Source organism: Rhinopithecus roxellana, chromosome 1 (genome assembly GCF_007565055.1).
Source record: "Rhinopithecus roxellana isolate Shanxi Qingling chromosome 1, ASM756505v1, whole genome shotgun sequence".
In the NCBI taxonomy this organism is placed as follows: domain Eukaryota; kingdom Metazoa; phylum Chordata; class Mammalia; order Primates; family Cercopithecidae; genus Rhinopithecus; species Rhinopithecus roxellana.
This window is the reverse complement of record NC_044549.1, coordinates 152,579,582-152,607,212: the sequence shown is the minus strand read 5'-3', so window position 1 is coordinate 152,607,212 and position 27,631 is coordinate 152,579,582. Positions and strand designations below refer to the sequence as shown.

General features: G+C 38.3%; 1 protein-coding gene across 4 annotated transcripts in view; it reads left to right on the top strand.

The window, feature by feature from the left end:
• IL1RAP (interleukin 1 receptor accessory protein) overlaps positions 1-27,631 on the top strand; it is a 152,171-nt gene that overhangs the window by 75,956 nt on the left and 48,584 nt on the right. For all 4 annotated transcript variants that reach the window (XM_030932257.1, XM_010385843.2, XM_010385844.2 and 1 more), the window contains 2 exons: positions 16,440-16,725; positions 21,291-21,477. In XM_030932257.1, the coding sequence (XP_030788117.1) occupies positions 16,440-16,725; positions 21,291-21,477 (473 nt within the window). The remainder of the gene's footprint in view (positions 1-16,439; positions 16,726-21,290; positions 21,478-27,631) is intronic.

Genomic DNA, 27,631 nt, shown 5'->3' with positions numbered 1-27,631 from the left:
TCATCTATTTTTCTAAATTTGATTTTTCTAGAATGTTTGTTTTCATCACATATGAAAAGAACATTCTCTTGTTTTGCTTCCTTTGTTCTAGATTTCAGAGAAGTTGGTTTGTAGTTTTCTCTTTGCCAATAAATATATGAGGCAAATGTTCTCAACCTTAGCATTATAGTAAGTCAATAAGCTCAACATAAAAGTAGGTATAAAAATTTAACCCCTGACATACCAGGATACTAGAGAAATAAAGATCGATATAAGTCCAGTATACACTCTATTTTTGCAGTTGGTTTTATATGCAGAAGTAATGCTCATGATACAGTTATCAGAGAGACTTTTATCCTGACTGCCACTAACCCAGTCTTTTACATGAGGCATTCCCTAGCCCCTCTGGTGTCAGAGCCTGATCTGTATAATGTCATGGGGCTGGATGATTTCTGAGTCCGCCTCCCAGCTCTAACATGCAGTGGTTTTCTAAGATACACAGTGAGTTATAGGGGACTTCAGTGTTCAGAAACTTAGACCAGGATTTTATCTTAGCATTTTCTCTTTTCAAGACCCTGCTTCTTTCCTTGGGAAAATACTGTTCTCTAGGTGAGTGACCACTAAAAATGTAGCCACTCAGCACCCTCACCTCCTGAATTCTTCCTGTCACCCCATCATATTGACTGCCAGACATTTCTCCAAACCCCATTTCTCATGCTCTCAGCTTTTGTTGCTTGCTTCACCCAATTTCTCTCAGAATCTTTTGTTTTCTGCTTGTCACTACCAGCCTTCAAGAAAAATCTACATGCTTGACACATTATTAAGATAGAATGACACTGCACTGGCATTTCGCAGGTGATGCCTCTGTTAAACACAGTGGCAGGATTGTCACCTGCATCTCTTCTTCTGGCAGGTGATGAAGATCGTAAGCGTTCTTTTACTCCAGGCAGTTTCTGAGAATTGCTGGGGAGGTTGCTGACAAGGTTCGTTAGATGCACTTTCCTTTGACTTTGTAATTTTGCGTGGAATATTGATTGCAAATCTTGAGGCGGGGACATTAGAAAGCTCCTAATTGAAAGTTGAAGGCCCCGATGTACTTTTATTGAATGAGTCTCCCTGACCGCCCAACTGGGAAGTGTAAGACATGGTGTTGAAAGGTACAGAGACCCATTAAATACATGGCGGGCTTTAAATTCCAATCATGCTGTTGAGTGGAAAGGTGTTCACTGATGTATCTTTGCTAATCAAGAAGAGAGCTCATGCTCAGACTGCTTTCTACATTTTATAACTCAAATCCCAGCTCTGAGTTTCTTGCCCTTGGCGCTAGTAAAAGGCAATAAAAACTCAAAATCAAACACACATAATAATTCATTTCTCTGCTGACTGTCTTTCCAGATCTCAATTTTCTCATCTGTAATAATCCACATCATGGTAGCTAAAACATATTAAGTTCTTACTGTGTCAGAGTCCATGTGGCATTTTCATCTATCATCTTATTTACCCCTAACAACAGCTCTATGGGCTTGGCACTGATTAACTTCATATTTTGTGGCATGTATTGTTACCTATATGGGAACTGAGGACAGAATTCTTCTTCTTCTTCTTCTTCTTTCTTCTTCTTTCTTCTTTCTTCTTTCTTCTTCTTTCTTCTTCTTCCTTTTCCTCTTCCTCCTCCTCCTCCTCTTCCTCTTCCTCCTCCTCCTCCTCCTCCTCCTCCTCCTCCTCCTCCTCCTCCTCCTCCTCCTCCTCCTCCTCCTCCTCCTCTTCTTCTTCTTCTTCTTCTTCTTCTTCTTCTTCTTCTTCTTCTTCTTCTTCTTCTTCTTCTTCTTCTTCTTCTTCTTCTTCTTCTTCTTCCTCTTCATCTCCTTCTCCTTCTTTTCCTTCTTTTTTTTGTGTGTCTGTGTGTGTGTGTGTGTGAGATAGAGTCTTGCTCTGTTGCCGAGGCTGGAGCGCAGTGGCACAATCTTGGCTCACTGCAACCTCCACCTCCCGGGTTCAAGCAATTCTCCTGCCTCACTCTCCCAAGTAGCTGGGACTACAGGCACCCACCACCATGCCCGGCTAATTTTTTGTATTTTAGTAGAGATGGGGTTTCACCGTGTTGCCCAGGCCGGTCGTGAGCTGCTAAGCTCAGGCAATACACCCGCCTTGGCCTCCCAAAGTGCTCAGATTACAGGCGTGAGCCACCGCGCCCGGCCAGGATTCTTCTTTTCAGGTGCCACACTTATGGGCAGTGATGCCACTTAGCTTGCTTTCAGCCTCTAGGACAAACCCACATATCAGCTTTTTCACTTGTAAAATGAGAAGGGTGAAAATAGTAGTTTTATGACTTGACCACGTAGAACACATGCAAAGTTATATTTTATGGCTCAGTATTAACATTGTCTGTTCCAATCTTCCTGCGTTTGATTCTTAGCCTGTTTCATCCTCTGTTTTGAAGGGGAGTGTACTGTTGTACTATTTACATTCGAAGGGCCAAATGGGAATGTCTGTGCAGATGTTTATTTGGAATATATATTTTACTGGGACAATGTAGTAGAACACAAAATGTGGATTGGAAAGGAATGATTTTATACTTGCCACAAGTAAACTCTTGTGTTACTCATCAAGTTATCTTTCTGGGCATAGTTTGTAAAATCCTCTTATTTGCAGAATGAGAAGAATTTTTAAAAATGTTTTAAAATCTCCCATGTAGTCCAGCACTCTCAAACACTTCGTCACAGGTGAATCTCCAGAGGTTAAACATCAACAACATTTGTTGAGCACAATTCAGTTTGAAATGGGCTATACTCAGTTTGGAAGTGAAAAAGAGAGAAATATAATCATAGCAATAGCAAAGATTACATGACCGGCTCTCTGCTAAACACTTTACCAGTGTTGACTCGTTTAATCTTCAAACCAGTTTTCGTTTACGCATGGGAATATTTAATTTATTCGCTCATAGTCACATGGCTGGGAAGTGGCAGAATGAGGTTCAGAACTGGGTTGCTGGACACTTACCATTGCATACTCCCTAGGGAAAGCAGTTGTTTTGGGACATTAGAGCCCTGGGTCCCCACCCAGACCCCTCCCCACCGCTATCATATATTGTTTACCCATCTCTCAAACATGTCTTTTTCTCTACTGCATTCACTTCATGTATGGAATGGGGATATTTTCAGCTGTCTTACTGGAATTTGGGGCTGCAACTAGACCTGAGGCCTGTATTTTCTGGGACTGTAATGATAACGTGTGAAATAACTTGTATTTCATGTGCTGTCAGTCTTGAATGGAAATTTCAACACGGAGCCTATATTTTTTCTAGATTTTGTTCAGAGCCCGTAGCACTCACAGGATCCTGAATAAGTATTATCTAATAATACGAATAAAGAGAGCAAAGGCTGTTTGATTATTATATTAAAATAATCATTGGATTTTTACATCTTAATTATGGATTAGAAAAGATTGCTTGGAGAAAAAAAAAAAAAAACCCAAAAACTAGCTAATGACTGCTTGGTGTGTCTCCAGTGTACTGTGTCACACTTGACACAAACCTGTTTATTTATTGTCACAACAGCCCTGCAAAGAAAATCATTCCCTTCAGCAGCATGAGATTGCTCATTACAGGAATTTTTTTTAAAGAAAATCATGAACCACGGTACAGAAGAAGCATACTCAGAATTCATTCTTTTTGTTTGTTTGTTTGTTTTGAGATGGAATCTTGCTCTGTCTCCCAGGCTGGAGTGCAGTGGTGTGATCTTGGCTCACTGAAACCTCTGCCTCCAGGGTTCAAGTGATTCTCCTACCTCAGCTTCCCAAGTAACTGGAATTATAGACATGCACCACCACACCCAGCTAATTTTTGTATTTTTAGTAGAGACGGGGTTTCGTCATGTTGGCCAGACTGGTCTTGAACTCGACCTCAGATGCTCTGCCCTGCCTTGGCCCAGAATTCATTATTTAGCCTTCTATCCCCTGGTGCCACTTTGATGAGAGAAGCAGAGCTTGTTATGGGTGGCTATTGCATGATGCTACTGTATTACCTCCCTTATTCTGCACAGCAGCAGGAAGGGTGGCTGCTGGAACCTTCTGGGGCATAAATACCTGATAATTCACGGTCTTTTTGCTGGTAATCCAAAACCCAATTATGAAATGATTTGAGACCTGAAAGAGCCTGGAGACCTTCAGCAGCTTCGTTAGATCAGGAAGCTTTAAAATTATCTAGAAAACCCAGGGTTTTTATTCAGGTGCTCTCCCACAAGGAAAGCTTTGTGGGAAGTGACACTTGCATTTACAAACTAAGAGTGAAACTCCAGCATGGCAGATACTGACTGGAAACTGTTCAGAGATGCTAAAATATCCATCCTTCAATAATGCTAGACTCTGAAAGACCCCAGCTGTTTTAGATTTGATCTTATAACTTTAAGTATTGCCTATTATAATTCTGAATTTAAACTTCGTAGGTTTGGTTGTTTTCATCTGTGGGGGTTCACGTTCCTTTTTTACCTCTTTCCTTTCTTCTTTTTTCCTTTGTTTTCAGGTTTACTTGTAATGATTTCTCCATACTTTTTATTTTTTAACTAGCTGAGATTACCAATTCAAACTGATACGAAATGACAGTCTTTTGAGCAGTGTAAATACCTGGTGCCATAAACAGGAGTAGTACACTCTTGGGAATAAAAATTATTCTAGGAACAAATTCTAATGAAACTGAAACCATGGCTTGTGGGTTTCTCTCCCACCGAACCCTTTTTTTGAATTTGGCATTCCTTCCTAATCTGACAAATGTAATCATCCCTTGTATCTGTCAGAACTATTTTCTATTTTTTTCAAATTATTCAATCAAGAAAACTTCCTTTTGTTGGTGGGAGTAAGGTATGTCTAATTATCTGGTCCTGGAAATCAGCCATCTATCCAGTGATGAACACGGGTTTGCATGCAGTACCAGCAACATGAGGATGTGTGATGGATGCTCACAGACACTCCGGCTCTCCCTCCTCCACTTCTGACTTCTTGCTCTCCTCTTGATGACTTAGTCAGTGAATGTGAATTTTCAGAAACATTCGCTAGGCTTTGTTTGGGTAGCTCTACCCTGAATAAACATATCTAAGTTTTCATATTGTATTAGTCTGCTCTCACCCTGCTAATAAAGACATACCTGAGACTGGGTAATTTACAAAGGAAAGAGGTTTAATTGACTCACAGTTCCACATTGCCGGGGAGCCCTCACAATCATGGCAGAAGGCAAATGAGGAGCAAAATCACGTCTTAGATGTCAGCAGGCAAGAGAGAATGTGTGCAGGGGAACTCCCCTTTACAAAACCATCAGATCTCGTAAGACATATTCATATTACGAGAACAGCACAGGAAAGACCCACCCCCAGGATTCAATTACCTCCCACCATGTCCCTCCCATGACATTTGGGAATTATGGGAGCTACAATTCAAGATGAGATTTGGGTGGAGACACAGTCAAACCGTATCAAATATCTTCCACTATAAATTATACTCTAGGTGAATGGTGCTTGCAGATTTTTTTGGAAACCAGTGGTATATTATAGGATAGTGCTAGAAAAATGTCCAGCTATTTAAAATAACTTTTCATTGAGGAGCAAAAAGAATATAAAAGTCAAAGAGACATAGATTCATAAGGCGGTTAAAATCTCAGGAATTGTTCAACTCTCCACTTATTTGAACAGAGGAAATAAAACCATTGTTATCAATGAAGACAATGATCAGCCGTAAGTAGACGTATAAAATAACAGCGGTTTAAACTAATTCCTTTCCAAGTTTAGTGGGCATAGGGATTACCTGGGGATTGTTAAAATGCAGACTGTGATTCACTATGTCAGGATGGGGCCTGAAAATCTGCAGTTCTGACAAGATGGCATGGAATACTGATGATGCTCATGGGTTGAGGACCACACTCTAAGTAATAAGGATATAAAAAAGCTTATTTATCACATAAAATATAGAGGTAGAAAGCTCAGGGCTGGTAAGGCAGCTCCCCAAGTTATTCAAGGTCCTACCTCCTTTCACTTTCAGATTTCACCGTCTTTAGTGTGTAGTCTTCATTCTTTCGGTTCATTGTGTAGCTCCAGCTATCATATCTATATCCCATGCAGCAGGACAGAGGTAATGGGATGGTAGGAGGAGCATGGGAACCATAGGAACATGCCAGTGTCCCTCAAGGAAGATTTCTGGGATCTACCATATGACAATTTCAAACCTTTTCTGTTGGCCAGAACCTATTCACCTGACCACATCCAGGTGAGAAGCAATCTAGGAAATTTTAATTTTTAAACTGAGTGGCTATGTACCCAACGGAAAATCCCACACCCTGTTGGGAAGGGGCATGTGAAGCATGGAAATGGGGCACGTCTAGTAGTCTCTGCCACAGATGCGGATGTCTGACGCAAAAAGTGGCTTGCCAAAGATCACATAGAAAAATTACAGTTCGTAGATGAATTATAACCAATACATGTACAGACCTTCTCAGTTTATGTGTGGTGCTGTTTTATGTCATAGGCTTATTTCATTTTCATAACTATTTTACACTATGATGAGCTTCTTTTATGGTTGTGAAAAGTGAGGTTCAAAATGGTTGAGGGACTTCATTGATCACAAAGCCTACCCTTACTACGCTCTTGAAAATTGCATATTCCTGTCTCTCTCTTCTCTCTCCCTCCCTCATTCCTGATTCCTCTTACCAGGTTCTGTATTGTTCTTTGTTCCCTTGACTCATCACCTTTCAGCATTCTATATATTTTTCTTATTTAGCATGTAATTGCTTATTGTCAGTCTCCCAGTGTTAGAAGGTGAGCTCCATGAGACCTTTGTTTTGTTTGCTAATGCATCCCAAGCACCCACTTTAGTATCTGGCACATGACAGAATGCCCAGTACATAGTTTTTTAAGTGAAGGAATAATGCCACTAGGTATCCAAGTCTGCCTTGGAATTATGTCTGTTATCTTCAACCCTAATGCTATATGCCTTCTCTATCAGAGCGTCTGCTAATGTTTTAGACTCTGGAACTCCTGTGTTTGCCTCAGAAATGTGCTCACACTTAAACTTACTGATTTACTCCTTGCCTTCGTGACATTCATTTAATGTTGCTAGCCAACCTAACCAGTTTGCTCACACCTTCAGTTCTCTCTTTATCTCAGTCTCGGGTTAATATTTCCCAAGGAGCCATGCATACCACTAGAAAAACAAACTTCAGCAAAACTACCAAAATTAATGTCAAACCAGCTTTTCTGTTTCACTTAGTCTCTAGCCTCAGGCTTAGATAGGACTACTAGAACACGCTGATGGGACAGTTTCTAAGTGGCCTGATCTGCATTGCTTTCTATTTTGGAATGTAAAAGGGGACTGTTTTCTGGTCTCAGCCAAATCTCAAGACTATCACCTCCACCCTCCACCCTGTTTACACTAATATAATTAATATAAAATGGGCCAGGCACAGTGGCTCACGCCTGTAATCCCAGCACTTTGGGAGGCCGAGGCGGGTAGATCACGAGGTCAGGAGATCGAGACCATCCTGGCTAACATGGTGAAACCCAGTCTCTACTAAAAATACAAAACATTAGCCAGGCGTGGTGGCGGGCACCTGTAGTCCCAGCTACTCGGGAGGCTGAGGCAGGAGAATGGCGTGAACCCGGGAGGTGGAGCTTGCAGTGAGCTGAGATCCCACCACTGCATTCCAGCCTGGGCAACAGAGCAAGACTGTCTCAAAAAAAGAAAAGCGGGGGGACTGGTTCTGGTCTCAGCCAAATCTCAAAACTATCACCTCCACCCTCCACCCTGTTTACAATAATATAATTAATATAAAATGTAGTACAATATAATAGGATTTAATATGATTATGCTTCTGTTTAGAAACCTGTTATGACAATTGGTTTATTTCATTCAGTTAACTCTGTTTCTATGTCTTTCTTTTGTGAAGATTGTTAATTTCCTGATGGGAATTTTCTGATGCAGATTCAGCTAACATGTACTGAGCTCCTTTTGCATGCTAGGACTTTTAACTCTCACACAGCACTGTAAGATAAGCAGGCTGGACATGCAAAGACTAGTTTAAGAGAAGCATTTTGTCCAAGGCCATATGGCAACCAAGTGGCACATGATAAATAATTAACTATGGAAAGTAATTCCACCTTAGGTCTTCCGAAATTCAAATCTTTTCTCTTTCTTTTCTATACCTGAGTTTCCTGATGTTTTATACTTATACGTCTGTCTACCCCAGCACCTAGCATAGTGCCTTGTACATAACAGGTTCTCAATAAATATTTAATGAATACAAATATATGAGGAGCTTTTCTGTGGAAAATATTCTGCTTTGAATATGTGAGGATACATTTGGAACAAACATCCTAGCTCTATAGTCAGGCAGCTTTTTTTTGTGCTACCACTCAGGCAAAAGTAAGTCCATTAATCTCTCTGTCTCCGTTTCCTGGCATGTAATGTGGGAATGGGCATGAAAGCCCTAGAGGGTGTTGTGAGATTAATTAGTTAAAATGTATACCCTGCTATATAAATGCTAATTGCTGTCAGGAGCGTGGGTTGGATTTTCCACTGACTTGGTTTTGCAAAGCTTTGCGCGTTTCCATGAGTCCTCTGTGCCACCAAGTCTCAGCCTTAAGAAACCCTTTTGGCTGAGAGGAATGGCGACTTTGTGGTTCTCGCATGTTGAGAGGCCAGTTTAGAGAGGACTTCCACTGTGGAGTAAACTGGAAAAGAAGGGACATTCCAAACAAAAAAGGAATTCTTGTGCCAGTAATTCGCTAAATTCCCTTTGCTGTCATTAGAGACAAATGTATTTGCATAACAGCCTTTTCCTGTCTTTTCTGAGGCTGGTGCCTGCAGTGAATCATATAATTGATTTGGTATTACATGACACTCCAGCCCGTTGCCATAGATTTCATTTTTATTTGTTCACTGAATAATAGAAAAAGCTCTGACAAAATATGCTCAGGTGGCTGTCTAGAGAACTTAAAAACTCACAGAACTAATTTCAAATGGGCAAATATCCCAAAGAAAAAGCTCAATAATAATAATAATGTTTATGAATACTAATACATGTATTTTCAGTCTCTTTGGTACAGGAGGCTGACTCATTTTATAAACATATTCATTTGGTCCATAAAACATCATATAAGGGAGATACATGGCAGCTGCAATTATTTCATTTCCCTTTAAAAATGTATTGCATTTAATTGAATACATATTAAGCTTATGAATTGGGCCATGGTGATTGATTTTTATTCAAATTTTAGTATGTGAGGAACAAATGCTTTTTAAAAAAATGTCTGGTCTTGATTTATTAACTTATGTTATGAAAGGAAAATTCTACTTTCCTTTCTTTATTAATCAGGATAGGCAATAGTAGTTGCTATCACAAATCTCAGTGGCTTAACGCAGTATTTATTTTCCACTCATGTCACAGCCCCTTGAAAGTCAAGTGGCATTCCTGAACAGCTCTGCTCTGAGCAGAGGCAGGGATCCAGGTTCCTCCCATCCTGTGAAGCTACCTTTTCATCAGTTTCTGGACTTCAGGGCCTCCATTTCAAGGAAAGAGAGCACCAAAGATTGTGCAGGGGATTTCAGGCCACAGCATTTCTGCCCACCTTTCGTTGGCCAGAGGAAAACCACATGGCCCCAACCCAATTACGAAAGATAAGTAGTTTACACATGAGTCAAGCAAGAAAAAACAGAATTAATGAGCATATAGACAGTCTCTACCACAGTCTGTTCTTATAATCACTAAAATTCCATTTTATAATTCCTCCTAAATTGGTCTGAGTATATGCTTGCAGTTAAAATGTTATGTTAGCTCTCCTTTTTTTTTTTCTCTTCTTTTCCAGTCGGTATTCTCCTACTTTACAAAAGAAAAATCTACATGTTACTCATCACCTATCTTACTAATTATTGCCCAGGGCTATGAAGACTTTCAGGGTCCAACATGACACTTATTTTATTGGTGTCAGAATGTCTCCTTAATAAGGGCACTATTAAACCCCAGCAGGCCTTCCTTTTTCTCTCCAAATTACCAGTGTTTCTATTAAGAGTGAATCATGACATCAGAATGTGATCTGTGGCCCAAGTTGGAGTGATCTGAATTGATACACATTGTAGAGTGGGGTTATAGGAGCGATACTAATTCCCATTTAATAGTCTTTCCTCTACCATCATCTAATTTCAGCCAAAAAAGTGCAGTCTTGAGGGAGATGCTTTTGCAAAACACATAAAGAATATCTATAGGAAATACCAAAGGCAGTGACATCTTATTTTATCTAGACAACAAGCAGTATAATGAAATTTCAGACTCCATTTGCTATCCAAACATCGTCATCTTTTTTTTTTTTTCTATACACTTTATCATTCAAAGTGAAACGACTGTCAAGCCAATACATAACAACACAATTTTTGGAAATAAAATGTAAAATCAAAAATGTCTCTAACAGAAAGTAGTTATGATAAGGATGGTTTGACATAGAATGGGTTTGCCAATTTTTACATGGTGGATATTTTCTTCCTTCTTTCCTTTCTTCCTTTTATTCTAATTATTATTTTAATTCATTTGAAAGCAAATTATGCATAGATTTTTAAGGTACACATATTAAAAAACATATCAGAATAATTATATTCTTTCTGCCTTAACTATCCTCACTTTTACTAATGACCGTTCTCAGAGGCAACAACTTGGATATCTTATTTATATCTTATAATATTTCCCATCTATATTTTGCTAACCTATTTGTATACATTGTTATCTTTTGTGTAGTCAACCCTAGGGCATTATCTTTTCACTTTTTTCATTATAGTAAATGAGGATAATCTCACTGAAACTGCTATCCCTTCTACCCATTCATCTCTATATTTCATATTTGTTCGAATCAATAATCATTTCATTAGTATGTTTTCACATATTTATGGACTATAATTCTATTACCTTTCTTAGTTTTTGAAGTTATTAACTGCATTGCGTTTCATATGCTTATTTTAATTTGTATGTTTTTGTAACCATTTCTATAGCTTTCAATTGCCTTTCAGCATAATTTTTCACATTTTTCACACTGTTAATGTCCTCAGATAATCTGTCAGTTGCGATTATTTTTTTCCCTTATTGGAGGTTTCCAACCCCTACTACCTATACTGGTTCATTACCAAGCCCTGGTGCATAGCTTTTATCCTTGGGTCTCTTTCACTGTCATTCTGAGGATCCCTTTTCTCTCTTGAATTAGAATCCCTATTCCCAGTCCTAGGTTTTCTCTATTAATGTTTTATTCTCTCATTTTTGTAGCACAAATTCCCCGTAGCTCCCTGACAAGGAGGACATGGTAAATAAATTGTGGAGTCTTTGTGTGTCTACATTTGTCACCTTCACACTTGATTTTTTTGTTATGTTTAGATTCTAGATTGGAAATCATTTTCCTTCAGATGCATTGCTTCATTATCTTCTAGTTTTCAGTCTTGTGTTTGGGAGTTCCCAAATCATTCTCATTCCTAATATTTTGTAAAGTGACTTTTTTTTTTTTTTCCTTTCCTTTCTTACTCCCTGGCAGTTTGCAGAATCCTCTCTGTGTCTGCAATTATTGTGAAATATTTATGTGGTATAAGTTTATTTCTTTTTTTTTTTTTTTTTTTGAGACGGAGTCTTGCTCTGCCACCCAGGCTGGAGTGCAGTGGCCGGATCTCAGCTCACTGCAAGCTCCTCCTCCCGGGTTTACGCCATTCTCCTGCCTCAGCCTCCCGAGTAGCTGGGACTACAGGCGCCACCACCTCGCCCGGCTATTTTTTGTATTTTTAAGTAGAGACGGGGTTTCACTGTGTTAGCCAGGATGGTCTCGATCTCCTGACCTTGTGATCCACCCGTCTCGGCCTCCCAAAGTGCTGGGATTACAGGGCTTGAGCCACCGCTCCCGGCCGTGTAAGTTTATTTCTATCCATTGTGCTGGGCCAATCCATAGGTCCTTAGAAGGCTGTATAGTTCAGTTCTCAGATTTTGTGTTTTTTTCTGTGAATTATTGAATTGACAATTTTCTTTGTATCTTGGTTTTTGGTTTGTTTTGTTTTTTGATAGGTGGGGTGCAGAGGCTCCTCTTATTGAGAGATTCAGATTCCTGGACTGTGCTTCTGACTTTCTTCTCTATTTTCTATTTCTTTTTCTTTCTACTCTGCTTTTTAGGAAATCTTTAAATTTAACATCGAAAAAAATCTATTAAAGTTTTTTTGTTGTTGTTTTAGTGGGCTTTTTTTCTCTGAATATTGCTTTGTTATAGCAGTTGTTCCTGCTTCGTGGATGAAACAGATTCCTTACCGCTCTGAGAATGTTGATAGTATTTTTTAAATGTTTACTTTTCCTTGAATAATTTGATTTTCTCCAAGTTCTTTTTACTTTTTTTTTTCTGACATTACATTTTGTGGTAGAGGTTTTTCTCAGATTATCTGCTCAGATTTAAGAAGAAGTGATTAAGAAGCTGATTGGAAATTCTAAATGTGAGTGTGAAGCCATGATGCTCATTAAACTTGTGCTTTTCTGTTGGATGATGTGGCTGCACAATTTTCTAAAGAACTTCTGATAGTAAGATTGTCATATCTTTCTTCTTAAACTGGCCAGATTTTCCACAGAAGACTCTTTCATTCTCTTCTGTGGAGAGTAAATGTCTGACTGCCCTCATCCTTGAAGCTGAGTGAAGAAAATTGTTCAGTACTGGAAGAGTGGGCTTGGAACAAAGCATGTAACTTTTTTATATAGCTGTCATTCTGTCTTGTTTATTTTAGCGTTCTTCCCATATCCTCGGTTTTGAGATACCTGACTGTATGTGCCAGGATAGATTATTGATATCGGTAATAAGCAAATCCAAATTATCCCTGCTTTAAAAGAACAAAGTTGTGTGATATGCCATCCATCAAAGGACCCAAGCTAAGGGAGCCTCTGTCTCTGGGCTTTCATGTTTGCCAAGGCAGAAGAAAAGGGAAGTTTGTAAAATATACCCCACCTCTTAAAACATCCACCACAAGTAGCACTGACTACATCTTCTTGGTCAAAGTAAGTCACATGGCCGCTCCTTACTTCAGAGGTGTAGAAATGTACAATCTTATAATATACCGAGAGGAGAACCCATAAATGGTGGGTAAACAGCACTAATGACTCTTTATCTTGGTGCTGATAATTCCTGGGTCTTTTCAGCATCCTGAACTACAGATTGGTTTGTTCTCCAGTTCTCTGCTGCTAGTTTAGGATTTGTCTTTTTAGGTGTGCTAAGCCTGTTACCACTTGTCCATGCTGGCATTACCATTGTCTTTTCTCCTGCTCTTGCAGTTACTTGGGATTATGGATTAAACATTATTTTAATTTTCTTTTCTTTTCTTTTCTTTTGAGTCTTGCTCTCTTGCCCAGGCTGGAGTGCAGTGGCACGATCTCGGCTGACTGCAACCTCTGCCTGCCAGGTTCAAGCAAGTCTCCTGCCTCATATTTCCGAGTAGCTGGGATTACAGGCGCCTGCCACCATGCCTGGCTAATTTTTGTATTTTTAGTAGAGATGGAGTTTTGCCATGTTGGCCAGGCTGGTCTCGAACTCCTGACCTCAAGTGATCCACCCGCCTCGGCCTCCTAAAATGTTGGGATTACAGGCGTGAGCCACCACGCCCAGCCAAAACTTTGGTTTTACTTTTATACAAGCTGAATAAGCAAACTCTGCAACTTTGCAAATATGTTCAAAGAATGTGATACTTCATAAACTATATTGTATTACAATTGTGCACTGATGTGAACAACACTGTGATTTTTCCAATTATTTCTCTGTATGTTGAATTTTAAAAGTTGCTTCTAAGTAAAGACCTAGCAACAAATAGTCATTTGTTGAGTCTTGAAAAAACTAGTTTGTTAAATTTCCCAGAGCTTTATTACTTACGTGACAAATCCTTTTGCAAGTCAGAAAGCTTCAGATTCTTTGCTTTTATCAATATTAGAATAATGGCAAGTGAGTTGTTTTGCCAGTTATCCACTGCTACAAAAAAGGAGCACACATTTCAATGACCAAACTTCATTTTATTTATTTCACTTGTATTTTTGCTTCTGAGTCTCTATCTTGTGTGGCTCAGCTCATCTAGGCCGGACTTGCTCTTGTACCTTTGGTCAGCTGTGGAAAGCCAGATAGCCATACTTCTGGAGGTGGGCCGGCTGCCAGCTGGGGTGTCTCAGCTGTCCTCTGTGTGGTCTCTTATTTATTAATATGCTTTCCTGGACCTGTTCTCATGGTGACAATAAAGTTCTAGGAGAAAAAGCAAAACCTTTTAAGTCTTAGACTTACATTGTCACACACCACACAATCACTTTTGCTGCATTTTGTCTGCCAGTATAACTCACAAGGACAGCCCAGATTCGAGGGGTGGTAAGATAGAATCTTGATTGGAAAACTCACAGTTTCAAATTGCAGAGGATATGGATACAGGGAAAAGGGAAAACTAGCACTGTTTTTGGAGACTCTGTATTGCAGAGTTTTCAAGTGATCATTAAAAATAATGTTTGATGATAAAAATATAAAATGGGTATACAACTCAGAAAGAATTTCAAGAATTGAGTGACCTTGTAGAACTAAGCTCCTTTAGTTCCTTACTATAAACAAATTTTCCCAGTTCTTACATGTAAGCAAATAATTTTTAACTAGTACCCAAAAACTCCCATTCAAAAATAGCCCTTCTATATTACTAAGAAATGATTTCCAATACAGCCTTTACATTTTATAATCAATAATTACTTATAAAATGAAACATATTATTTAAATGTATAAGACATTTCAAAAAATCTTTTAACACTTAGCACTTTACATATTACACAAAAGAATAAAATGAGGAAACTATCAGACTTAAGAATATATTACACTAAAGTAAATTTACACGTGGAGATAGTGGAATTAATGTTAAGTTCAAGAAAAAAAGAAACTGGAATTTATAATGGTTAAAAGAAAGCTTTTTACCATGTTTTTAGGTTGGATATTGGTGTATGACAAATCACTATTCCATTGGATGTAATTACAAGAATGATGTAACTCTTTTCTTTCAAAATGGCATTACTTATGACACTACATATATCCTTTCCAATTATACTTAGCATGAAAAGTTTTAGATGTCAATGGAAATGTCGGGAAGATCACAGAGTTAAAAATATATACATAAATGTGTGTATGTGCATATGTTAGGGACATGAGGAAAAAACTACTTTAAGGTGATGGTTTTGTGGCCTGCAGGACTCCATCACCCCGACCTCTGTTCACCCTTCATCTGGTGACTTCTAGAGCCCTCCATTCAGATTCCACTCTTAAGAAAATAAATATTTTATTATTTTCTTAAAGAAAAAAATCCTTTAAATAGTTTTTTTTTTTTTCTTGAGTAGATGAGTGATTATTTTTCATCATAAAGGGTAAATTATACAAGCCATTACTCACAAGGACAGCGCAGATTCGAGGGGTGGTAAGATAGACTCCTGATTGGAAAATTCACAGTTTCAAATCGCAGAGGATGTGGATACAGGGGAAAGAGAAAACTAGGGCTGTTTTTGTAGACTCTGTATTCCAGAGTTTTCAAGTGATCGTTAAAAATAATGTTTGATGATAAAAATATAAAATGGGTATACAGCTCAGAAGGAATTTAAAGAACTGAGTGACCTTGTAGAACTAAGCTGCTTTTTTATTTGACTCTGTCATTGAAACTGTAGTACCTTTAGTCCTGAATGAGTTTTCCACCAATGGGTATTACAGAAATCTCTTGATTTCTTGAGGTCTACTGTCCTGCTGTCCAATAAAGTAGAGTAAGACATATGTGGCTAGCCCAGACTGAGATGTAAGTGTAAAATCCGTTGAAATTTGAAGACGTACCACAGAAAAAGAATGTAAATGTAAAATAGCTCATTTTTTGATATTTTGGATATATTGGGTTTAACAAAATAATAAAATTAATTTCATCTGTTTTGTTTTACTTTTTTAGTATGGCAACTGAAATGTCTAAAATTACATATGTGTGTTGCGTTCTGATTTCTACTGAACAGTGCAGACCTAGCCCAAAAATCAGAAGACCTAGAGCAAACTGGGAGTCCTTTCTCCCATTTGCCCAAGGTTTATCTTTTCAGTTACAATTTCCTCCTTAAACCATTCTCTGTTCCACAAAGTGAAAAAACACAGGATGTCTTTTTTAGGTGAAACTTTCTCCCATACCTTGCGGGGCTTAACAGGGTCAAGCTATCAGATCAAATCATTATCCACATTATCATTATGTGGATAATGAAAATAGAAACCAATGGGGAACAGCAATTTCTTCACACCAAAGGTGCCTACTGTATGCAGTTATTAGAGGGAGGCTGGAAGATGACCAGAGAAAGAGGTTCTGGGAAAGACGGGGTGCCCTGAGGAGAAGGTGTGTTCTTTCAAGGCCTTTACGGTGAAGTGACTCATCTGCCCTTTCTTTCTTTTTGATTATTCCAGAACGCTGCGATGACTGGGGACTAGATACCATGAGGCAAATCCAAGTGTTTGAAGATGAGCCAGCTCGCATCAAGTGTCCGCTCTTTGAACACTTCTTGAAATTTAACTACAGCACAGCTCATTCGGCTGGCCTCACTCTGATCTGGTATTGGACTAGGCAGGACCGGGACCTTGAGGAACCAATTAACTTCCGCCTTCCTGAGAACCGCATTAGTAAGGAGAAAGATGTGCTGTGGTTCCGGCCCACTCTCCTCAATGACACTGGCAACTATACCTGCATGTTAAGGTAGCTTGATTCTTGGCAGTGACTTTCTCTTTTCCCTTTAGTTTCTGGGCTTTTGTCCAGATGATCCATGTGCTAGGAAGCTGGGGAGAAGTGGGAAATATTTAGATAGAGTTTAGTGAGGTCATTCTCTGCAGCTTAGCTGAAGGGGGCTGAAGGAGGTATGCAGAGAAATGGGTTGTGGCCCTTAGAATGTTCTCCAGAGGTAGTTTCTTCCCAGACCCTGAGACATATCAAAGTTGTGTAAAAGTGGAGCCTTGTTGTTAATCCCTTCTCATGACATTGGTACCTGCGTGCCTTTATGCCTCACCCGGAGTCATCCATTTATCCAGACATTGAACAGGGAAGGGAACAGAGCCCATTTGTATCTGTTATTCTTGGCATCTTTCAAAGTACCTGGCACAGAAAAGAAACTCAGGGTGCATTGTGTGGTGCACAATGCCTCCCAAATATGTGTGATGCGATGCCTCCCAAATATTATTTTACTTTTTTAGTGTGGCAACCGAAATGTCTAAAATTACATATGTGGTTCGCATTATCATTTCTATTGGACCCTGCAGATCTAACCCCCAAATCAGAAGACCTGGAGTGAACTAGGAGTCCTGTCTCCCATCTGCCCCAGGTTTGCCTTTTCAGTTACAATTCCCTCCTCAGAATTTTCTCTGTCATAATATTCTCCCAAATATTCTTTTGGGAGCCATGACATGTATGTATGACAATGCTTTTTAAACTTCTACCAAATTTCTCCTGAGCAGCAAGAGAATACCATTATCTCTGGCAATCTAAGGATTTAATCCAAACAATTTATCATTACAGTAAAATTTCTTTCCAATCCACTTTTTTTCCCTTGAAAGTTTTGTAAATTTTAAATTTTACTCTACAGTATTCTTTTTTTTTTTTTTTTTTTTTTGCATTAATGTTGTTTTTGGGGGAAACAAAAAAACTGAGGCTTCTCCACAGAATAGAATAGCCCTTTTCAGGGTTAATTATTTGGTTACTATTTACCCACGGTCACTTTTTAGCTGCCAGGCTTGGATTTGTTTTCTAAACTCCCATCTAGGTTATTATTATTATTTTTTTCTTTGAACGACTTCCTACTATTTAACAGGTGTGTTTCTTTGCTAGGGCTGCAATGACAAAATACCAAAGACTGGGTGACTTTAACAAACAAAATTACCTTCTCACAGTTCTGGAGGCTGGAAGTTCAAGATCAAGGTGTCGGCAGGGTTGATTTCATTCTCGGTGCCTCTCTCCTTGTCTTGTATATGGCCATCTTCTCTCCTTGTCTTTGCATGGTCTTACCTCTGTGTGTTTGTGTCTTAATCTCTTCTTCTGATAAGGATGCTAATAGTATGGGATTAGAAACCATCCTTGTGACTTCATTTTAGCTCAATTATGTCTTCAAATTTTCTGTTTTCAAATACAGTCACATTCTAATGTACTGTGAGGTGGGACTTTAGCATGTAAATTGGGGCGGGGTGACACAATTCAGTCCATAACAATAAATAATCACAAATGTTTTTTCTCTCATGGAGAGTAACCACTCCCTGATGGAAAACTATGACTGTGCTTTGGTAAATGTAAGCTATGTTATGATTATGTGAAAAAGGACCTCTTTTCTATCACAGAAAAGCCTTTAGATCACTGTGTTCTTGGGAGTTGGAGGTAAGGGAGAATCCCTGTAACCTCTGAAGGCCCTTCTGAGGTTTTCACTGGAAACTTGAATCTTATTGGAGTGGACTTTAGACTGGTATATGGGTTTCCAAGGATCCTGAAGTACCCATGTTCTCATTATTTATGTTCTAATACAATGTAGTAGAAGTTAAAGCAAATTATAGCGGAAAGAGCATTAGGAGAAGGCAGAGAAACTAGGCCATCACTTCCACTCTGCCACTACTTAGCTGGTGACCTTAGGCAAGTCCTGTCCATGTCTGAGAGCTGTGGTATCTACATCTACATAGGAAGAGAGTTGGCATACATGCTTGTTGAGCTCCTTTTTATCTTTGATAACTGTTCATCTGTTAACATTTTCCAGTGGGAGGAAGTCTTCAGGAGCTTTCTGTTTAACTATGGTCTCCACTGTGCATCTTAGTGTTTCCGTATCAGTTTTACTTTTTCCTTAATTACTTACTACTTGCCTGTAGCTCTTCCATAAACTTTTCTAATCTTCTTTTACGTTGTAGGAGTAGGGCTGCATGATGGTTAAGACCTGCAAATACCTTTAGTGTTATTTATCAACTTCCAGATTGTCACCTCTTCATTTTACTTCTCTATCTTCCATGTTCTTAAAGCAAATCTAGAATTGAAGTTGTCTGGTGGGAGCACTACCATGTTTCCTATTTTACTGAGGAAATGTCTAAGCTGAGAATGACCTTAAACTGAAGCATGTAGAACCATAGGGCTGACTGTCTTTAAGGCCATAAAGTTAGTTTCATCTTTGAGTATTTTCTTTATATTCTTGCCCCAATACTGTTCAACTTTGGGAGCTAAAAAGTCAGTCCAATCACTGTTCTTCATGTTTTTTAAAATCAGAAAATAGATCCTTAAACTTAAATTTCCCTTCTATAACTTCCACCTATAGAGTCTGTCTTCCAGGGGGCAGATGTTTTGTTATTTGTAGGTATGGATCATGCCTACCACTCCCTCTTACCCCCTTCTGAGTATTGTCACAAGTCATCTTTAACACCCCTCCCTCCATCTTTGAGAATGCATACCCCACCCTTTCCACTAAATGTAGTCTTATATTCATAAGTCATTTTGGTACCCAATAAGCCAAATATGTGTGATGTGCTGCCTCACAAATATTATTTATACAAAAATCACAAAAATGGCTAGACATAGACTCCTTATCCCATCACCCTAAAAAAATTAGTTGATTTATTATTCTATATTATTTTTCATGTTTACCTATATTTAGACACAAGTTTTACATCCATTCCATTTATTTAATAACAAATATTTGTTTAGCAGTTAGTGAAAGTTAAGACACTGTACTAGATACAATTAATGTAACAAAAAACATAAATAGTGTTGTGGGACTTATATTTTACAGAGGATATTGATACATATCTATAACATAACCATCTAATTTTGAACTATAACAAATTTAACCAAGGAAATGTCCAAGGTGCTCAATAAACGACAGACCAAATTTAGATATGAGGTGGGAGAAGATAACAGAGAAGGCCTGTATGTGAAATGAAGGGGGTGGGGGAAGTAAGCCCTCCAAGCAGACAAAACAACATATGTGAACATTATAGCACAAATGCAATTCCCCAGTTGTCTAAGGAATTGTTATGTGTTTGCTTTTTTCCTTAATGCCTGATTGTTTGTATACATTCTCACAACAACTTTGAATGGTTGTACCACAGTTTTCTTTATAATAATCCATTTGTCACATTTTTTTCTATTGATTTTAATGTTTTTCTTGCTGATATGGCTCTGGATGGGCATTTTTAACTATGTACTGTCTCTATTCCCCCTTTTCTATCATTCTATCATGTGACAAAATATCCAGACATAGGATTACTAGGGCAAAAACAAAGGCTTTTTTATGATCCTGGAAGCATAATTTTTCCCAAAGTTGCTTATACCATTATTGACTCTGCATAAATACGCCATTCCTGCCTCTGCCTTACCAGCACTGAGTATTATTGAGAATGTTTTTAGTGTTACATATATGCACAGTTATATTTTGCTTTGTCGAACAGCAGAACAGGGGATATGTTCTGAGAAATGTTTTGTTAGGTGACTTTTGTCATTGTGTGACCATCATAGAGTGTAGTTACATGAACCTGGATGGGAGAGCCTACTACACACCTAGGCTATATGGTCTGTTACTCCTAGGTTACCGACCTGTATAGCAGGTTGTGGTACTGAATACTATAGGCAATTATAACACACTGATAAGGATTTGTGTACTTAGCTATCTAAATATAGAAAAGACACAGTTAAAATATAATATAAAAGATGAAAGAAATGGTACACCTGTGTAGGGCACTTATCATGAATAGAGCTTATAGGACTGGAAGTTGCTCTGGGAGAGTAGGTGAGTGAGTAGTGAGTGAACGTGAAAGCCTAGGACATTACTATACACTTTTATTTGTCTGACAGTGCATAGGTTTGTTTATACCAGCATCACCCAAAACATGAATAATATGTTGCCCTATGACATTACAATGACGATGACATCAATAAACAATAGAAATTCTTGAGCTCCATTATAATTTTATGAAACCACCATCACATGTGTGATCCATCATTAACTGAAATGTCATCGTGTAACACATGACTATTTATATACGCTGACAAACACACATTTAGGACCACATCTGAAAGTATAAATACTTTGGTACATTAATAGTAATTAATTAATTGTGCTTTTTTAAAATTCTGTGATGCCAATTGGTATAGGAAATGCCTCCACTACGATTTTATCTCTTACATGAACTTACATATATAAATGATGTCTCAGTATGTAGCATGGCTCCACTTAGTTCATTTGAATGTGGTTGCTCTATGAAATCGAATGCAAATACTACCCATTCACTGTGTGTTTCTTTTTTCAGGAACACCACATATTGCAGCAAAGTTGCATTTCCCTTGGAAGTTGTTCAAAAAGACAGCTGTTTCAATTCCCCCATGAAACTCCCAGTGCATAAATTGTATATAGAATATGGCATTCAGAGGATCACTTGTCCAAATGTAGATGGATATTTTCCTTCCAGTGTCAAACCGACCATCACTTGGTATATGGTAAGGAAAATTAGACTACATTTTATTCTCTCTAATAACTTATAAAATGATAATACTTATTTGCTGAGTTATATGTAGAAGCAAAGGTATTTCTTTTCAGATTATCTGATTTATTCCATAATAACTTCATGGAAATATTTCACCACGTCCTCATTTTGTACCATTTTAAAGGAAGTGGTGCACAGTACTTAGTCTCAGGTCACTATTTCTGAAATAACTCTAACTAGAATACCAAAACTACCTTATTTATGTTAACTTCATGTGAAATACATTTTAAGAAATGCCGCCCACTTCTAGTTCCTGCTTAGTGAAGTCATAAGCTGTTAATTCATGTGGTGAATTTCAATTCCTTGATTAATCAGTACTGCATTTTGTTATTTATGTGTGTTTTTTTCTTGGCCCTCATTTGTGAGCACTGTCCATCTATGGTCTCTTCCACACCTGAGGGATTTGGAAAATGTTTTGTCAAAATATAAAAGTGTTGGAAGGTAGCGCTTGTAGCAGCAACATAACTTTCGTATTGCTTCAAGTCTCCACATACACCAAAACCAAAACCCCGTGGACAGAATTTACAGCATAACTCAGTGACAGGTTATCCACAAGAACCACTTTTGATAAAGTTAACTGGGACAAGCCACCAACAGCCTAAGCCCATATGGGATTAGTGTTTGTGCGGAAGGAAGCAGGTGGAAGTAATGTGGTGTCTGTCAGACTTGACAACAGGAGAACACCAAAAGAGCCAACAGGTGCTCACTGGAAAGTGTGATGAACCAACTTGAGAACAGGAGCTGAAATTGGGAGAGGTTTTGCTCTCTGATAAAGGACCGTGCAAGAGACCTATAATAAGAAGCTCTGAAGGGGTGGAAGAAGTTGTCGTTCCTCACAACTCTGAAATATGACCAGCCACGTTGAGGAGAAGCTACTGACAGTAGAATCAAAAGTCAACTGGATGAGGACGATATATAGGAAGGAAAGAGAAGGACTGGCTAAAAATGGAGCAGGAGAACGAAGCCAGGACATCTTAAGACCAAGACACCATCATTTTGAAAAGATAGCTTGCTGAAGTTAGAAAATCCTTTTATATTTTAAAATTTAGAAAAAAGCTATTATTTCCTAAGTGAGCTAAATGACATTTTAAAATGATATAAGATGTGAAAGAATAATAAGAATTAGAAACATCTAGAAATTATATATATTATGTAACTCCATACAAACTTAGAAAATAAATCATTTTAGAAATGAAGCTAATCTAAGAGAAAGATCACAGAAAAAAAAAAAAACCACAATAGATAATGCCTTAAGATTAATAGAAGGTGAAAGGGAGAAAAAATTAAAATAAAAAAATGACAAATACAATAAGTAAATTAGAATGGCCGTAAGAATATCAGATAAAGTAGACAGGATTACCAGAGATAAAGATGACATTTCATAATAATAAAAGCATCACTTTATCAGGGAAACATAAAAATAACAAAAACTCATGTGCTTAATAGCAATGCTTCAGAAATATGCAGCAAAAGTTGGCAGAACTCCGGAGAGAAATAAAAAAATCCTACAAACACAGTTTGTTATACATTTCAAAAGCTGAAAATTTTAAATTCTGTCTCTGCTTAAGTTGTTAATGATACAATTTGGGAGTCAACTTGAAGAGTCTTCTGATGGCCAAAGATGAACAATTTTAACCAAAATAATTTGAACCTAATTTTAATGGTTTAAATTCTATGAAGTCAGTTTAAATTTATAAGTTTATGACATTTCACAAAATTTAATGAGTTACATATGGATGACGATAGGAAATCAGTTTATTATCTTAAAAACTGGTAAAGGCAAATAATCAAGTATTCATTCTGGTTTTCCTAGAAGACATGTAACATTGGGTAATGAAGTATTGTAGAGAGGTGTGTTTTGTAAAGTGTTTCTAATAATAAATGAAATTGTAATGTTACAATTAGAATTGTCATCACCTTGCAACTCTCAATAGATTAATAAATGTAGGCATCTAAGCATCAATGACTGCTAACATCACAAGATGAAAAACCATCAGACATGTTTCTTCTGATAAAAGAAGAAAATATTACGTATTGATTCATATTACCAACTAATTAAACCTGAGTCCAATTAAGCCTTTGGATCCCACTATCATTTTGCAGGAGATATATAAATAACATAGAAATATATTGAACTGCAGCATGAATATATCATCAATAAAATCCAGACTATGTGAAACTCTATGGGCCAGATATGCTGGGTTTTTCAAAAGATAAATTGTAAGAAAAGAAATGTCATGAAGAGGGACTGTATAGATTAAAAGAAACATATAAGACATTTAGAAAGTAGATAGCACTGTAGCATCTAACTGTGCACATATAGGTGAAAAGTATATAAATAAAAACAAGGAAATGATTTAACTATAAAAGTATAGATAGTGACTACTTTGGAGGGTAGTAAACAAGGTATGATTGACGTGGGCCATGAAGAAGGCCTTCAAGAGGGACTGGCAAAGTTCCTGGACCTGAGTGAAGCAAAGGCCTTTGCTTTATAACAACTCATTAACTCTTAGATGTGTTTTCCTTTTTTTTTTTTTTTTGTATGTGCTTTATTTTACAATAAAATGACTAAGAGGGATGGAGGGAGGCAGGGAAGGAAGGTAGAAAAGGAGTGAGGAAGAGAAAGAGATACAGAGACTGATTTAAGAGATTTAACAACCAAATGCAATGAATCAATTTTAGTTGGATCTTTTTCATTTGAAAAAAACTATAAAGCAAATTATGAAAAGATCAGGGAATTTTGAACATGCAATACTAACGTTACTAATAAATTATTACTTTTTCAACATGATAATAGTACTGTAGTTATGCTTGCAGAAAGAGTCTTATTTTTTGGAGATACTCAAATACTGTTTAGAAATAAAATTATATGATGTCTGTGATTTGCTTCAAAATAATCTTGGGTTGCAGTGAATAGCTCTACATGAAATAAGACATGGTCTCAATTAATACTTGTTGAGGCTAGTAAAGATACAGGAACTCATTGTTCTCTCTGATTGTAATTTTTCATAGTAAAAAACCTAAAAGATGGTTTAAAAATAATATTAACAGTTTTACATCAATAAGTGTAATATACCTTCCAGTTAAAAAACATATGTTTATTTACCCTGCAATCAAGGTTTTAATCTCGAACCTTATTTGATTTTTTAGTTTTATTCCCATACACGTCCTGCCATTTTCTCCTCTCCTTTTTCCTCATGCATTTCCTCTGCCTGGAACGTCCTTCTCCCTTTAGAACAGACTAAATTGTGCCATCTTTATTAATTGTTCCTTGTTCCCTCCAGCAGGAAACCATAGGTCTCTCATGTATTCCTGTTTATTTATACCTGTTTCAATATTATTTTTCAATTCTTTACTTTTTTTAGTCATTCATTCATGACTACAGATAGTCCTCAATTTACGATGGTTTGACTTAAGATTTTTCAACTTGATCATGGGTTTATTGGGATAAAACCTCATGGTATGTCAGGTAACTTCTTATGATTTGTGATGGGGCTATGGTTTCTACTGAATTTTTATCACTTTTACATTATCATAAAGTCAAAAAATCATAAATAAAACCATCAAAAGTTGGGGACTGTCTGCTGTGTTGCTAGCATTAAATGTATTTTTGACTTAACCATATTTTTGACTTATGATAGGTTTACTGGTATGTAACTTTCATCATAAGTTGAGGAACAACTGTATACTAGCTGAAGATTAGCTGTGATCAATGCAACATGCCGGGAGCGGGGGAGGAGGGAACACCATAATGAACAAACTATATGCCCAGAGCTGTGTAGTCCCAAATAACCTCATAATTTAATAAAAATAAGTTTGTAAATATGAAGAATTTCTATTCTTATCAAAATGTAAACTTCTAAGTTTCATAAGAGTGACAAGGAGAAATTACTGTTGGTTTTAAGGAGAGAGAGATATGTATCCTAGAAGACAGCCTATTTCTTGAGGGCAAAGCTATGTAATGGCTTACTCTGAGTCTCTAGGGATTTCCAGATTTCTGGTTTTCACAAAAGGATGGCATGGTGCTATTAACCAAGATATGAAGTAACAGAGGAGAAGCAGGTTTCGGGAGTAAGTAATGGGTTAGGTAATGCCGTGTTAAGTTAGTTGCTGATGTCTCTGAGACATTTAGCTGGCAGGTGGCAGTGACTAGCAGGTAGTGGTTACATGATTATGAGTCTGGAGCTTAGCAGAAAAATCAGAGCTAAAGGTAGAGAATTGGGTGCATTCATGTGATAGTTGAAGCACTTAAGAAGACTAAATAAAGTGAGAAGAGAACTGAGCTAATGCCATACTCTGGAGATACTATTCATGGGTAAATGGAGACATAAATTCTGAGAAGGAGACAGAAAAAGTCACAGCTGTAAAACAATTACCATGGCCAATATCCAACCATGTGCAGGTGACTAAAATAGACAAACAACATGGCCAATATGGTGAAACCCCATCGCTACTAAAAATACATAAACTAGCCGGGCGTGGTGGTGCACACCTGTAGTCCCAGCTACTTGGGAGTCTGAGGCAGGAGAATAGCTTGAACCCAGGAGGCGGAGGTTGCAATGAGCCGAGATCATGCCACTGCACTCCAGCCTGTGCAATGGAGGAAGAGTCCATTTCAAAAAAAAAAACAAAGACAACAACCGGTCATGTTTTCTCTTATTTGATTAAGAAAAGATTACTAATAATTTCTGATCTATTGCTTCCTGTTTCTCTACCTTTGGGTAATCACCTGACACCTTTGATCCTAACACTTCTACCATCTTGGAAACAAAACAAAGGTTCTTGGTCACTGCATCTTCCTGTCTCTGTACAGCTGTGCTAACTTTGACCTTCCTGTCTCTGTACAGCTGTGCTAACTTTGACCTTCCTGTCTCTGTACAGCTGTGCTAACTTTGACCTTCCTGTCCCTGTCTCTGTGCAGCTGTGCTAACTTTGATCTTCCCGTCTCTGTACAGCAGTGCTAACTTTGATCTTCCTGTCTCTGTACAGCTGTGCTAACTTTGACCTTCCTGTCTCTGTACAGCTGTGCTAACTTTGACCTTCCTGTCTCTGTACAGCTGTGCTAACTTTGATCTTCCTGTCTCTGTACAGCTGTGCTAACTTTGACCTTCCTGTCTCTGTACAGCAGTGCTAACTTTGACCTTCCTGTCTCTGTACAGCTGTGCTAACTTTGACCTTCCTGTCCCTGTCTCTGTGCAGCTGTGCTAACTTTGACCTTCCCGTCTCTGTACAGCTGTGCTAACTTTGACCTTCCTGTCTCTGTGCAGCTGTGCTAACTTTGACCTTCCTGTCCCTGTCTCTGTGCAGCTGTGCTAACTTTGACCTTCCCGTCTCTGTACAGCTGTGCTAACTTTGACCTTCCTGTCCCTGTCTCTGTGCAGCTGTGCTAACTTTGACCTTCCCGTCTCTGTGCAGCTGTGCTAACTTTGACCTTCCTGTCTCTGTACAGCTGTGCTAACTTTGACCTTCCTGTCTCTGTGCAGCTGTGCTAACTTTGACCTTCCTGTCTCTGTGCAGCTGTGCTAACTTTGACCTTCCTGTCTCTGTACAGCTTACTTTCTGTCTTACAGCTGTGCTAACTTTGATCTTCCTGTCTCTGTACAGCTGTGCTAACTTTGATCTTCCTGTCTCTGTACAGCTGTGCTAACTTTGACCTTCCCGTCTCTGTACAGCTGTGCTAACTTTGACCTTCCTGTCTCTGTACAGCTGTGCTAACTTTGATCTTCCTGTCTCTGTGCAGCTGTGCTAACTTTGACCTTCCCGTCTCTGTACAGCTGTGCTAACTTTGATCTTCCTGTCTCTGTGCAGCTGTGCTAACTTTGATCTTCCTGTCTCTGTGCAGCTGTGCTAACTTTGACCTTCCTGTCCCTGTCTCTGTGCAGCTGTGCTAACTTTGACCTTCCTGTCTCTGTACAGCTGTGCTAACTTTGACCTTCCTGTCCCTGTCTCTGTGCAGCTGTGCTAACTTTGATCTTCCTGTCTCTGTACAGCTGTGCTAACTTTGATCTTCCTGTCTCTGTGCAGCTGTGCTAACTTTGATCTTCCTGTCTCTGTACAGCAGTGCTAACTTTGACCTTCCTGTCTCTGTACAGCAGTGCTAACTTTGA